The sequence below is a fragment of the Chenopodium quinoa genome, unplaced genomic scaffold (assembly GCF_001683475.1).
Source record: "Chenopodium quinoa cultivar QQ74 unplaced genomic scaffold, ASM168347v1, whole genome shotgun sequence".
Lineage (NCBI taxonomy): Eukaryota > Viridiplantae > Streptophyta > Magnoliopsida > Caryophyllales > Amaranthaceae > Chenopodium > Chenopodium quinoa.
In genome coordinates, this window is record NW_018744693.1 from 7,187,750 (window position 1) to 7,203,791 (window position 16,042).

Sequence of the window (16,042 nt, forward strand, 5' to 3'; positions counted from 1 at the left end):
TATAATTTGTTTATTTAATATAATTATAGTTAAACATTTAATTAAAATAACAAAATACTATTAATAATAATAATAAAAAAAAGACATGTTTGGTAGACCGCAAGTCATTTGACTTACCCGAGTATTAAAAGAAAATACCCCTAAAAACTTAATTTATTTTAAGTTAATCGAAAAGTTAGCTTTTATTGAACTAACCACGTAAAGAATAGTTTATTTTTAACAAATTTTCCTACTACCTCCGTTATAGGTTATGTGCAACGATTAGATATTTTCCCTCTCTGCTTTATGTCAAATTGTTGCACATAACTTGTAACGAAGGTAGTATTTACTACAATAGTGTACATTTACCGCAAATTTAACTCATCATTGTTGGTGGAGCTGTGTGCTTTGTTTTAGAGGTTTACTTTCTGAAATTTCAATAAGGGCTTCACAAATTTTAGTAACGCCTGAACTTTAAATGTTACTCTATAGGTGATTTTTTGTGTAGCTTATATGAAATTGTCCTCATTCAAATTTAACATAACATTTTCTTCAATTGAATTAGATTACATTTCTCATCTCATCACCCATGAAGTACTCTCAAGCTATACCATTACCCCATTACCAGTGGGAGCGCAACTCACATTAACATCAACGCGAACATTGTTATCCATAATATCATCAAACATTTATACAACAACCTGAAACAACGACAAAGGTAAGAACATTGTTATCCATTATAAAGACAAAGATAGCAAATTTTAACTTGCAACATTCCCACAAATTCACCATCAATTAGATACAAAATTACCCAAACCAATCTATATACTACCTCCGTTAACTATTATTTGCAATAAAGGAATATTTTATATCTCACAAATAATTAACGGAGGTAGTATATACTAAAGTAATAACCGCTGATGTCATCACTGCCTACATGTCACTTTTTTATTTTATTTTTTCCCTCCAAAATACATGGATGATGTCATATTTTTCCTTTACAAGCTACCCTATTTAACATTGCTTTGAAAATTAAATTCCATTTGAATTTTTAAATTTTTGGTTTTCTATAGATATTATGTTATTTAGTTATTTATAATTTGTTAACAATAGTTAATAATATAATTTAATTGAAATTTCCTAATTAAATATAAAAATTATGCACTTTTGAGAATTGTATATTCATATTTAATTAAAAATTAATTAGGAAAACGGAGGAAGTAGTTATTTTATTTCAATATGTGTTAAAAGTTTATAATTCAATTCTTATTATACAAACGTGCATCGCACGGGATTAACCTAAAAATATAATAAAAAAGTAAATTTACATTGGATATGCAATAAAATAGAGAGAGTAATTAAAGTACATGGAAAAGTAAAATTTATATTGGAAAGTTAAATTTACACAAATATATTTGCAAATGTTAAAAAATTTTAGTGAAAAAATAATATTAATGGTACTTGAAAAAAGCAAATGTGACTAACATTTTAAGTCACCAAAAATGACAAAAGTGACTATCAATCGGAGACGAAAGGCATATTTGATTATAATTATGCCACAAAATAATTACTCCCTCCTTCCCTTATTGAAAGTCCCTTATGGGGAAATTTCACAGGAATTAATAAACATAAATATGTAGTAGTAAAAGTACATTGAAAAGATAAATTTAAATTGGGTATGTAAAAAAAATAGAGAGAGAAAGTCATAAAAGTATATGGAAAAACAAAATTTACATGGAAAAGTTAAATTTACACAAATATTGTTGCAAATTGGAAGAAATTTTGGTAAAAAAAAATTAATTTAATGGTTGTTGGAAAAAGCAAATAAGATGAACATTTTAGGACTAAAATTTAGCCAAAAGGGACTATCAATGAGGGAGGGAGTAATAAACATCATACATTTATCAAGGTGATGAACTTAGGTGTTGTTTGGTAACAACTAAAAACATGGGAAGTTGAAATTCCTAGAAATTGAAATTGTTTGAAGTTGTTTGATTGACAAATTCATGGGAAATAGAAATTCCCATGAATTCCCACTTTCCACAAAATGGAGAAAGTAAATTACCTAGGGGGACCTAAGTAATTTGAACTTTCCATGGAAATTTCCACTTTCCTTGAACCAAATACATTTTAGAATTTTCTAGGAAGTTCAATTTCACGACAAAATAAATTTTCAAGGAATTTGCAATTCCTACATTCAACCAAACAAGCCTTGGATTTTCTCAACAAATATAGGAGTAGAGGACCTTTATTTACAAACAACATTTCTTTAGGTAAAGAAATTTTAGGCACGCTCACTTGTAAAAAGGTATCAGCAAACTTCACACTTAAATTAGTTAAATACATATTTGGTTAGCAACATGACGCTTAACATCCAAGAGAAATTACTGCAGTCTGAACCTGGTTTCTAAAATAAAACTTCTGATGTAATAGCCTCATTTGTCACCAAAGACCCCAATACAGTTCTCATCGACATCTTTAAACCCTCTGGCTCACTTTAAGACAGGACCGTGTTAAAAGCAGCAGACTCCTAAGAATAGACCAAAACATTTGAAACTTTTCCAAACTATACTTCCTGTCAAGTAATTGTCGGAATATACGAACCAAGGAAATTAGTAGTCTGAACCAAGGAAATTGTTGTTAAATTAGAAGTGATATAATGAGAAGCAAGATCTCTAAGTAAAGACATATGGAGGCTACTGAAATTTCAAAGCAGCAGCTAGATAAAATGATGGTACAAATTCTATACATGTGATTCAACCTTCTTACCCAAAAAAAAAAAGCTTTCTGATGAAGAGTCAACTGTGGGGAAGCCACCTCACAACAACACAACGAGAGCCTGCTGATAAATCTGGCAAATACAAACATCAAATAAATCTTTATAATTCTAATTGAAGTTAGAAGCATATGATATCAGAATCAAATGAAAATTTAAGCTTACGAAATATCATAAAACAGAGTATATACCCATTGGTGCAAGAGCCTCTACATCTAATGGGCTACTGGGACTTGGTTGAGGACTATGATGAGCATCATTGTCCCTAGAAAACATTTCACCTGAAGAATTGATTTCAAGGGCCTCCTCCAGAGGAGGGGGAAAGTCAAGATCAATTTCACCATTTTCAAATTCTTTGCGAATCATCTCAATCTCATTGCTTATGCTATTATCATAAGCAGTGGCACATTGCCATTGCCGGAAATTGCAAGCACCTTCTCCCTGTACAATAGTATAAATTCACAAAGTTGACTAAGCTAAAAAGAGCCAGCAAGCTCAATATTTAAAATCCAAGGAAACAAGAAATAAATGAAAATAACATCAAGTTACTAATTAATAACGATAGATAATGAGATAATTTAATGGAATTGCAGCCAAATTAAGATACTAGGGGAAGACGTTTTAGATGGGGGATTGCCAATTTAAGAATAGACATTTGGATATCTCAACTACATAAGGAAGGAAGATCATAATCAAATGATTGCAAGAGAAAAGCATTAGACCTAAGACGGCTACAAGGATAAGAATGATTGGAAAAATTCATCGGTACGAATTGTCCAATCAAAACCTCAGCATAAGCTATAAACCCCTTTATGCAATACTATTCTGTTGCAAAGTTGTGTAACTGAACTCAGGTAAATGGAAACTACCTCAAGTTCACAAGTGTTCATGGTTGTGAGTGACAGAATTTTTTTGGGATTTGCAGCCATATTAGAACAAGGGACGAGGATCCAACAAGGGTATTTGACGCGAATTGAAGACTCTAAGAAACATAAATTGATAGATTAGTTGTCATTCTCTTAGGAGTTAATTAAGTGCAAACTGCATTGGATAAAGCCAGTAGGTATCTTGGCAATGTGTTTGGTTTACCTCCATTCTAAGTTTAAAAAGTGCCGTATATGACTAGATTCCACTGGTACTTCCCTTTAACATTGTTTTGGGCTTGCATTGGGTAGCTAAGTAACTCCCATCCCATACCTAAGCTAGTTCATCTGAGGTTAAAATCTGTTGATACCCCATGGCCATGAAATCATTGAGCTAAAACTTTGTGCCATACACCTATACAGCTGCACTTGAAAATTGACATTATACTATTTGTAGGCTAAGTGGTTCTTTGTTACATAAAGAGTCAAGGTTACTGTTCCATGGTTCTACACTATACTAACTTCCAATATACACTTAATAACACATCTCCACCAATGTCTACCAAACCTCAATGTATTCATGTCAGTCTGTCCTCCTTATCTCCGTTACCATAAGAACCTTTTGTAATCAATGTGACACATTAAATATCACCTCATATCAACCTAAATCAACATTAGAGATTGAACGACAAGTTAACAACCTTCTTCACCATTAAGCCCTTCTCCGGTTCTCCCTTACTCCCAATACACAAATGTACAATTTTACATACATGATCAACAGGTTCAACACAGAATTGGAGCAAGGCACTAGTCAAAAAAACACCCTTGCTTTTAAAAAGGGGAGAAACTTGTGATATCACACCATAATAGGTGTAGATGTCATAAGATCCATCCGGTCCAGCTCAATAACCAAGATCCCTCGACATACTATTAAATTCAAAACATTATTAATAGTGGATAATACAATTACGGAGTACAATACTTCTTGAAAGCATTGGTAGATGTAAATCATAAAGAGGTTCGATGTTGGCTATCATACCAAAATGACAACTAGGAGAATGGTGTAATTTTACCTTGATCATAACTCTTAAGTTACTGGACAGCTAAACACTCCCCCCTATCTAAAAAAGTTCACACTTTTCATTTCTGTCCGTTCCATCATTTTCTCAAACTTATTTACACACTTTCCACAAGTATGAGTCTGTCATTAACATCACCAACATTCCAAATTCCAATTCAATAATACCAAAATCCAAACTTAACGGTCAACATCCAAAAACATAAATTAACACTACAATATCAATTCAAACAGTGGTCCCAATAAAATCAAAACACATAATTAAAAAATAAAATTCATTCAATTTTTCCAGAAAAAAGCTTACCCTTTTGATTCTGCAAGCAAAATACTTTCGACCAGAATTAAGGCCTTCTTTTTCAGTTTCAACCCTGCAAACTCCAGCCCCACATGAACAAATCGGATAAGGCTTAGGACGATCATGCGAAATCTCCCTTTCCTTCAAATCCTCACAAAATTTGAAGTACCCACAATGCAATTCCTGCAACCAATCAAAAACCCTAATTAAAAACACAAAAACCGTAATTTAAAGATACAATTTTTAGGGAATTAACAAGAAAAGAAAGGGTAGCCCAGAAAAATTGGGACACTAACATAAACATTTGGGCAAGTGTAGAAAAGTTTCTGAGTTTTAGGAGTGATTTTGATTTTGCAGAAACCTCCTCCGCAACGACAATGAGTGAGCGGGAATTGTTGGCCAGATGATATTGCTGCTGCTGTTCTTGAATTGTTGATCTTCTTATTGTTGTGGTTGTTAAACCCAGATGAATTTTCTAGACAATATGTGGAAAATTGTCCAGAATTATTGCAATATTCCTTCCTCTTCATCGTTTAGTCATTCAATTTTGATCATTTTGTTTCACTTTTTTGGCTTTTTTTTTTTTTTTGAAATAGAGGATGATCATTACTACCCTTTTGGTAAAAATTTTGAAAACATGAGAGTTGTACTGTACACGTACAGTATAGAAGGAAAAATTTGTAAGCTTTGCGTAAAAATGTTGAATCGTCAGAGTTCAGAAATTCTGGGATTCAAAGGACAATTCGGCTGTACATGGTGGCGCGTGGAAACTTGGCAAGTGAGAAAGTCGAGAAGTAAAAAATCAAATTTGTGGGTTAATGGGCTAGGCCTCTTTTGGATTTACTCCTTCCGTTATGTAATAAAAGTTACTTCAATAGGCGTAAGACCATCTCCAATGTTGAGACTTAACTTTGAGTATTAAAATACAAAATGAGTTATTTTTTACCTTCAATGGTGAGATCATATTCACTTTTCAATTTAACAAATCAAGTTAAGTTTAATTTTTCAATGGTAAGACTCTCTAAAATATACAAATGTCACTTTTAATTTATAGCCTTGTAAGATTAAAAAATAATTAAAAAAAAAAGGTAAAACTTAAATAAATTACAAAATATATTAGAATATTGACAAGGGCCTACACTTTTTGTCAAATAAGACTCAAAGTTGAGTATCTAAACTTAGCAACTTTTTTTTGGAGGTACTAAGTTTAGATACCAACTTATTGGTATACTTTGCAAAAAATACTCTTTCTCTCCTAAAAATACTTACTTGAATCTCACAATTGGAGAGGGTCTAAGAGTAACCCAATATAAATAAAAATTATTTACGCTTTATTAGTAAAGAATCACATTTGAAATGACTAAAAATCAATTATTAGTGATTTAATGTAATTAAATTACCTTTGTAAAACTTTCCTGGTTATCTATTTATATAAAAATTGTACTTCGTATATGTTTTAAAGTTACCTAAAAAAACAAAAGATTACACTAAAATTAATTTAAAATTACCCTTATACTGCTCGATGTACACTAATATTAGCGTAAATCGGGTGTATATAAAATTTTTTCATAATAATATAATCCCAACACTATGGGTTTGTTCTGATTTACTATACTGAATTGAACTGAACTTAATTGTTTTTTAGCAAAAGGAAATCATGAACTGGACTGAACTGCACTGAAATTAAGCTGAAGATAACATGCCCTATGTTATGAATAAAGTTTTAGGAAAATAATAGGGTCTAATAGGAAAGAGAAATAATAAAATAAAAAAGTTCTATTAGTAGGTTGGTATGAGAAAAAATAAATATTTGTGAAAATGGGATTAATAGAAGAGATAGATATATATTAGATAATACGGAGTAATATAAGTGTATCCTTTTCCAAATATGAATGTATTGGAATTATTACGAAATATATGTAAAAATAAATTGTAGCAATTATTACGAATGTGAGGAGTGTTTGTTCAAGTATTTATTTATTCCATGTTTTAATAAGTGTTACACTTATCAAATGCATAAATTAAAATATTTTAAAGGAAGAAAAACATACTCGTATCAAATTATAGTTGAAAATAATATTTTGCACCAAATGCATAATTAAACTACCATGTATTTATCTATTATCACTACTTAGCTAATTGGTTACAACAACAATAACAACAAGCTTTAATTTAATTTGGGATTGGCTAACATGAATTATCACAAGAGAAGCGTACGATATAAAGAAGGGACATAACAGGATAATTAGTTGAAAGAGTTTGAAAAAGGTGAGTAAAAGAAAAGGCCTTCACGAAAAATAAAGGGAGTTTTAAAAGAAAACCAAAAATAAAATTCAAGAAAGTTTTAAAAGAGAATCAAGAACAAAATTCAAGAAAGTTTAAAAGAAGTACAATAGTTAAAAAAAACGTTAGAGTAAAAACAAGGGGGTTTAAGAAAACTTTAGCAAAGCAAATACAGTTCATAAAACACTAATGGGATAAAATAATTATTTAGAGTTTGTTTGGCATTGCTGTTGATTAGGGGATTTTGCTCCCACCAATCGGAATGCGCCACGTGGGCCAATCAGGTCCTGCCAAGTGTCCCCCAGTTGGAACTGTCAGGGCTTGCCACGTGGCACGCGCTTATTCGTCCACCTTGGACCTATTATGTCATGACATGTGGCATACTCCATGCCTAATGGAGAAACAGGCCACCCAGGCCCAACTTCCGAGGGAAGCCCAATCGGCCCTAGGTTAACCTAAACCTAGGATGGGCACGTTTCCCAAGGTTATAAATACCTCCCTTAATCCTCATTAAGGGAGATTACGGAAAAAACACATTAATTACACACAGTAATAACCGGCTGATCTCGCTAACAAAGCAGATTACCTACATTAATCACTCTCACCTAGAGAGACCCAATCACTTTAATTTCCGCATTAATTACTCCTTAATCAAGTACTAACTTGACCGTTGGAGGCGGAGCTCCCAGGAGTCTCCGTTATTTTGCAGGTACAGGCGTCCGGTTCCAGTCTCGGAATTGTAACTCTCCCGCAGGACATCAAAAAACCCCGAAACATTTGGCGCCGTCTGTGGGGAGAGTACTTCTGAGATGGCATCCAAGTCTGTACCGACTCCTGAAGAGAGGCGTCCCCTAGACGACCCTCAAGTTCAGTCGGACCATGATACCGAGAGTGAATTTGAAGTTGAAGCTCACACAGCTTCAGACGGGACCCTAAGGGCCCGACGTACCCGTCATACAGATTGGAGGGAACGGGAACATCTTCAAACAGGAAGCGAGCCAGCAGGCGCACCGCCTGTTCGGCAACAGCCGACTGATGGGTCTGCTCCCATCACAAGGAACGAACTCATGACCTTCATGAGGAACTTCAAGGGAGAGATTCAAGAGTTGATCAACAAGAAGCCGCCTGCTCCAGTAAAGGAGCAGTCGGCTAAGAAACCCTCCACTTCACTGAAGAGGAAGCCAGTTCAAGGGCGAGAGGCGACTCCTCATCCTAAATCTAGGAAGCGGGAGCCACCTGCCCTTGATTTCACAAAATTCCGTGTTCCTACAGGAAATAGGAAACCCGTTCGTCATATTCAGGCGGACGGGTCGAAGCAGACATTCACAGACGCTCGGCTACTGCTAGAACAGAAGAAGAGTGACCGATTGTCAGAGTCGGCCTCTACTTCAAACTTTCAAGATAGCCTGCGAAATGCCTCGATGAGGCATACTCAATCGTATCGTGAGAGTCAGTCAGGCGGTACCTCCCGTCAGTCCGGCTTTCATAGCGACCAGGCGGTACCAAACTTACCATTTGTGCCTCAACAATAGTATTTTTTGCAGCCACCTCCGTTTGGTGGACCTGCAGCAAAAAACGTCCAACCTATGGACTGGCAGCTACGGTTGCTTAGACTTGGTGAACAGCCGTCGGCCTTCTCCAAGGAAATTACTGAAGCCGCTCAGCCGGCCAAAGTGAAAAATGTACTAGTAGGCGCCTATGACGGCACTACTAACCCAGAAGACCATCTGATGGCATTCACCAACCTGATGTACCTTCAAGGGTTGGATGATCCCACTTGGTGCAAGTGTTTCCCAGCGACTCTCAAAGGAATCGCACAACAATGGTTCGGCAACCTGCCGACTGGTTGTGTAAATAGCTTCAGGACGCTTGCTTACTTATTCACCTCCAACTTCGCCATGAACATCCCTGCGAAGAAAACGACCCTTGATTTAGGAACAATTCAGCAGGGCGAGAAGGAGGGACTTCGTTCTTACATCAGGCGGTTTAACCTGATGAGAATACAGATTCAAGGGTTACCGGATGAGGTAGCCTATACTGACTTTTTCAGAGGTCTCAAAGACGGGTCTACCTTCAAATTTGATTTGGTTCGAAAGAGGGTGGCGACTCTTCAAGAGGCCTTGATTGAAGCAGAAGCCTATATACAGGCGACTGATCTTTGTACGATAAAACAGTCGGACGGGAAAAGGTTCGACAAAAGAGAAGGACGACATAAACAGTCGTCAAACAAAGATGAGAAGAGAAAAGAGGTATGGGCGGCTGATTCCTCTAAACAGCCGGCCCAGAAAAAGAAAAAAGAATTCAAACCATACTCCCCAAAGTATGCGTTTAACAAGGATAACCAGTTTATCCTAAAAGAAATCAAGGGACGGATCTCAATTGAGAAGCCGGTCCCCATGAAGGGTTCTGCAAACAACCGGAACCAAGATAAATTATGTGCTTATCATGATGATGTTGGTCATCACACCAATGACTGCATCAGTCTCATGCGGTATCTGGACCGCCTGGCTGAGCAAGGTGATCTTGACACTTATGTCAAGAAATCTACGGGGAACACTTCCTCAAAAAAGCAGTCGGCCAAAAAGAATCAACAGGCCGACAGCTCTGATACAGATGATGCAGTCGTCTACACCATTGCAGGCGGCTTCTCAGGAGGCGGCCCCACTATTAGGGGCAACAAAGACAATATCAGGCGGTTAGATGTAAATTCCGTTCACCAAGAACGGCCGTCCAAATATTCATTTCCTGAGATTGTCATCACTGAAGAAGATCTAGGAGGGGTAAGAGGGCCGCATGACGACCCTATCGTTATTGAATGTAAAGTGGCCAACCAGAGAGTTGGTCGAATCCTCATAGATACCAGCAGCTCCTCAGATCTCATCAGTAGCAAATGTCTGTCGAAACTAAAATATCAGACTGATTGCATACATCCGACCTCCCACCCTTTAGTAGGGTTTGGAGGAGGAGTCGTCCACCCACTGGGACGAGTGGATTTACCCATCCGCCTGGGCGAAAAAGGGGAAGGACGACACATGGTTATCCGGTTCCTGGTAGTAGAAGAACTCTCGGCCTACAACATAATTATGGGTCGACCAACCCTGAATAATTCCAAGGTTGTTATAATCCCGTCTCTTATGTTGCTCAAGTTTGAGAGGGATAATGGAACAGTCGGCTCCCTAAGGGGAGATCAGAGGATGGCCCGAGAGTGCTATCTCTCGGATATCAAGCCCACTGTTATGGCCACTGGGTCAAGCGGTGAAAAAACAGACATTGACAATGTCAAGGACAGTGCGCCTGTTCAAGAAGCAGGCGGCAAGAAGAGAAAGGCATCCCAAACAGGGGCCGCAAGAAAAGAAAGAAAATAGCAATCAGTGGCAGAGGAGCGGTCGGATGAGTTCCGCCCTCAGCCGGCTGGTGAGCATGCGGACCTGATCTTAGACGACTCTCGTCCTGACCGAACAGTCAAAGTTGGGACGACTGCTCTGAGAGACCTTGGTGACGACTTTCACAAACTATTGAAAGAATACAAGGACATCTTTGCATTCGAAGTCCATGAAATGCCAGGCATTAGTCCTGATCTGGCGGTGCATAAACTGGCCGTGGATCCGAAAAAGAAGCCGGTACGGCAAAAGAAGCGGAACCATGGCGTAGAAAGAAGTCAGGCGGCAGCCGCCGAAGTTAAAAAATTACTTGATGCAGGGTTCATTCGGCAATGTTACTTCCCAGACTGGGTTGCAAATGTGGTGCTTGTTAAAAAGCCGAATGGCACCTGGCGAATGTGTGTAGACTACACAGACTTAAACAAGGCCTGCCCTAAAGACAGTTACCCTCTGCCTAAAATTGATAACCTGGTCGACTCAACAGCCGGCCATGCTTTGATGAGCTTTATGGACGCCTATTCTGGTTTCCATCAAATTCCTTTATGGAAGAAAGATCAGGAGAAGACGGCCTTCGTCACTGATCAGGGGTTATAATGTTACACGGTCATGCCGTTTGGTCTGAAGAATGCCCCGGCTACCTTCCAGCGAATGATAAACACTGTGTTCTTTGATCAGATTGGGAGAAACGTCGAGGCATACATTGATGATATGATTGTCAAGACTAAACTTCAGAAAGATCATCTGTCGGACCTCCGAGAAACTTTCGCCACACTCAGGCGGCACCATGTCATGCTCAATCCCAAGAAATGTGTATTTGGAGTTGAGTCTGGGAAATTTCTCGGATTCCTTATCAATCAGAGAGGAATAGAGGCGAACCCTGAGAAGGTGCAGGCGGTCATTGACATGCAGTCGCCTCGTACCATCCGAGAGGTTCAGAAGTTAACAGGTTGTCTGGCGGCCTTGGGAAGATTTCTAAGCCGATTAGGCGACAAATGCCTATACTTTTTCCAGGCAATTAAGAAAAAGGCAAGGTTTGAATGGGGGCCGGATGCTGAGGCCGCCTTCCAGAAATTAAAAGTTCACTTGCATTCCTTGCCGAGGCTGGTCAGCCCTTTGCCCAAAGAAGTACTCTACATGTACCTGGCCGTCTCTGATCATGCGTTTAGCGTTGTTCTCCTTGCTGAAAGAGACGGCTGTCAGCTCCTGGTCTACTTTGTCAGTCACGTACTGAAAAATGCCGAGTTGAGGTATCCCCTAGTGGAGAAATTTGGTCTTGCACTCTTCATGGCTGTTAAAAAATTGAAGCCCTACTTTTTGGCACATGCATTCGTCGTGTATACAGACCAACCTATCAAGCGGCCCCTTACCATCATGGAGTCATCAGGCCGAATGATCAAATGGGCCATAGAAATACAGAGCCTCGAAGTTACTTTCGAGCCTAGAAAAGCAGTGAAGGGGCAAGCCTTTGCTGACTTTATTGTAGAGATGACTCGTCCTCCTGACTCTCAAGTTCCAGACCAAGTATGGAAGGTATATGTGGACGGAAGCTCTACTTCAAATGGTTGTGGAGCAGGCGTCATATGTCAGTCGCCAGAGGGCGACAGGTACGAGTATGCTCTACGCTTCAGTTTTCAGGCTTCAAACAATGAGGCAGAATATGAAGCTTTACTAGCCGGGATCCGCATGTGCAAGGCGGCAGGGGCAAGAAAAATAGACGCCTGTTCCGATTCACAATTGATAGTGAGTCAGTACAATGGCGAATACGAAGCAACCCATCCGGCCATGATCAAGTATTTACAGGCGGTCCGACAAGCAGTCGGCTCCCTTGAGGATTTCCATCTGATCCAAGTGCCGAGATCAGAAAACAACCAGGCGGATGCACTGTCAAAATTAGCATCATCCGCCTCCTCTGATACTCCTCGAACTGTTTTTTGGGAAGTAATGGAGAAGAGAAGCATCGAGGAAGACCCTATTGGAATCCTAGACAGAAGCTCAACCTGGATGGATTCAATCAGGGCATATCTGACAAACGGTACACTGCCGGATGATCATCAACAGGCGGCAGCACTGAAAAAACGAGCCACCAGTTTTGAAATAATAAAGGGAGAACTTCACAAAAAAGGGTACCTTCAACCCTTCTTAAAGTGTGTTACTCCAGAAAAGGGACGAGAGATACTAGACGATCTTCACTCTGGTTACTGTGCTTCTCATATAGGCGGTAGGACGCTTGCTCAACGAGCAAGGCGACAGGGCTACTTTTGGCCTACTTTAGAAGCAGATGCAATGGAGATGGTGAAAAAATGTGACAAGTGCCAAAGGTTTGGCAAACTAATTCACCGTCCGGCTACTGACCTCACTACCATTCATAGCCCACTACCGTTTGCTAAGTGGGGCATGGACATTCTGGGTCCATATACGCCTGCTACAGGCGGAAGGAGGTACATACTTGTTGCCGTTGACTACTTCACTAAATGGGTAGAGGCGGAGGCTGTAAAGGGAATCAAGACGAAGGATGTAATTTCATTCATTTGGAAAAATGTCATCACTCGGTTCGGGGTTCCCATGTCTATGGTTTTTGATAATGGTCCCCAATTTGAGACGCCTGTTCTCAAAAGCTGGTTGGGTGACCAAGGAATTGCAAACTACTTTGCATCTGTCGGCCGTCCACAAGCAAACGGCCAGGTAGAAGCCTTTAATAAAATCATCTCTGACGGTCTCAAGAGAAAGATTGAACGAGCAGGCGGCCTATGGGCGGATGAACTACCACATGTTCTCTGGGCCATTAGGACGACTGAAAAAGGGGCGACTGGAGAAACTTCATTCCTCCTAACTTACGGTGCGGAAGCTGTTCTTCCAATAGAACACTACGAGCCGACTCTTCGAGTAATGCTATATGACGAAGAGGCAAACTGGGAAGCCATGCGCCTGGCATTAGACTCACTTCCTGAAAAGAGGGGCAATGCTGTTTTGCGCCATGAAATCTATCGCCTGAGAATGACAAGATCATACAACAAAAAAGTACACAGGCGTCCACTCAAAGTAGGGGACTTTGTACTTAGAAAAATGGAAGCAGTTGGTAGGGCTAATGAGTCTGGCAAACTAACTCCCAACTGGGAAGGACCCTACCGAATCTGTGAGGAAGTCAGGGACGGTACCTACCGTCTGGAAACACCGGACTGACAAGCCTCGAACCTGGAATGTAGTTAATCTTAAGAAATATTTCTTTTGAATGATGTAAATAGTCAAGAGCTACTTAATAAAAGTTTGCACTTACTATTCAATTTTGTACTAAGAGGGGCACGCCTACTAACAAATAGTCGGCTACTCTCCATGTTTAATTTTTATTTACTTAAAGAGGGGCATGCCGTCTGTACCTTTACAGTCGGCTACTCTCCATTGAGTATTTTTACTCTCTTCAGAGGGGCATGCCGTCTGTACCTTTACAGTCGGCTACTCTCCATTGAGTTTTTCACTCTATCTTCAGAGGGGCATGCCGTCTGTACCTTTACAGTCGGCTACTCTCCATTGAGTATTTTACTCACAATAGGGGCAGTTTGTCTGGACATATAGTCGGCTACTCTCCATAAGAAGATGGCCGACTGGTTCCAAACACATAGCCACCCCTCTAATACTTAGCTAAAAAAAAATTAGGGCCTGACCGACCCTGTGCCTAACAGGCGGCTACCCTCCTTTTACTTAGCACCTACGTTCATCAAGAACTTACCAAGGCCACAGGCCGAATGATCAGACCAGGCGCCAAGCCAACTGATCAAATATACAAAACTAATACGACCTGTCCCAACATCATAGCAGGCGTCCGGCGGCATCCCTCCGGATGAAATTCGTCGCAGAGAGCAGCTCCCTTTTGGGTGGAACATTGTTCTATAAACTAATTACACGGCACCTATACGACTGTCCCCAAGGGCAACCACGTAGCCGTTTTTGAGACAAGGATAACTCTATCACTAACCAAACCAGTGGTAGCAGTTGACATCTGAGTCAGATGACCGCCTGTATTACTTGGGATAAATGCAGGGGGTACCTCTTGAGTTAATAGCCAACAAACATTGGCGAATCAAGGGGTCTAGCCGGCCTCCGCCGCCTGGTACCTCTACTTCTCAAGCAAGAGTGACGGCGACTGAGTAACTCCAACGTGAACTCATAGTCACTCCCTCAAATTTGGTATGGAACCTAAAAGGTTTGAGTAGACCGCCTGTTTTTTGGCAAACAGGGGCACTCAAACCCCTATTCCTACTAGGTAACCTATTGAGTTAATAGCCAACAAACATTGGCGAATCAAGGGGATCAGCCGGCCTCCGCCGCCTGGTACCTCTACTACTCAATCTAGAGTGACGGAGACTAAGTAACTCCTATGTTAACTTATAGTCACTCCCTCAAACTTAGTATGGAGCCTAAAAGGTATGAGTCGTCCGCCTGTTTTTAGCAAACAGGGGCTCTCAACCACTACTCCTGCTACGTTAACAAATTATGAGTTAAAAGCCAACAAACATTGGCGAATAAAGGGAAACAACCGGTACCCGCCGCTTGTTATCTCTACTACTCAGTTCCTTAGCGACTAGGTAACACTCATGTTTACTTAGTCAGACCACTTTCCTACTTGGATAAATTTACAAATGACAGGACCGCCTGCCTAAAAAGGATCCAGTCTTTAAAGTAGTTCGAATACCGATTGGATAAATGGCCGACTGATCGTCTATCCTGGAAACAGACAACCAGTCGTCCAGGGGCATAGGCGGCGTGACTAACTATCCGTACCTGTCTGCAACTATCGACCATGCAAAACAGTCGGTCTAGTGAACAATTGGACATTAGAATATGGAATACTTAGACAAATTTGAGGCAAAACAAAAATTCATTAAAAAGAAGCCGGTCATTAAAGACCGGCAAAATATTCAAAGCCCCGGCCCCCTGGCCGGGTAAATACAAAGCAAACGGCACGCAGGCCGTGGAAAGAATACATAAAGCTTAAGAAGGGGCAGATCTTCAATATTAGCAGCTGCCGCCTGGTCATCACTCTTCTTGCTGGACTCGGCTTCAGCTGCATCCTTTTTTGATGCCTTACCCCCAAGCGGCACAAGCGCCACTACCGGCTCCTCCTCCTCCAACGCTTCCTCCAACGCCTCTTCCTCAGCAGCCGCCAGGATCTCTTCATTATATGTATCAGAACACTGGCGGTACGTTCTTTCCCAAGAGGCAAAGTCGGCACTGGGGAAGAGGCGGCCCCAAGTCATGCGCTGGATTTGAGCGGAGTCTTCCATCATCTCCCGGACCAGCTCTTTCTTCTCTTGCTCGGCCTTTTCCGAGAGCTCCTGAGTAAGACTCTTCTCCTGGGTCACCAGGCGTTCCTTTACGTTGGCCAAGGATTTC

At 40.1% G+C, this 16,042-nt stretch overlaps 1 protein-coding gene across 2 annotated transcripts; it reads right to left on the reverse strand.

Annotated features, from left to right (window-relative positions):
* Positions 1–2,139: 2,139 nt before the first annotated feature.
* LOC110702685 lies at positions 2,140–6,174 on the reverse strand. Of its 2 annotated transcripts, XM_021880443.1 has the most exons (5): positions 5,288–6,174; positions 5,001–5,174; positions 2,947–3,196; positions 2,749–2,830; positions 2,140–2,554 (listed from the first exon to the last, which is right to left on the reverse strand). In XM_021880443.1, exons 1-4 carry the CDS (start codon positions 5,519–5,521, stop codon positions 2,778–2,780), a joined length of 711 nt encoding a protein of 236 aa, XP_021736135.1. In that variant the 5' UTR covers positions 5,522–6,174; the 3' UTR covers positions 2,140–2,554; positions 2,749–2,777. The 2 variants fall into 2 exon arrangements, with proteins under 2 accessions (XP_021736135.1, XP_021736134.1); XM_021880442.1 differs by lacking the exon at positions 2,140–2,554 and having other exon boundaries at positions 2,601–2,830.
* Positions 6,175–16,042: the final 9,868 nt, after the last annotated feature.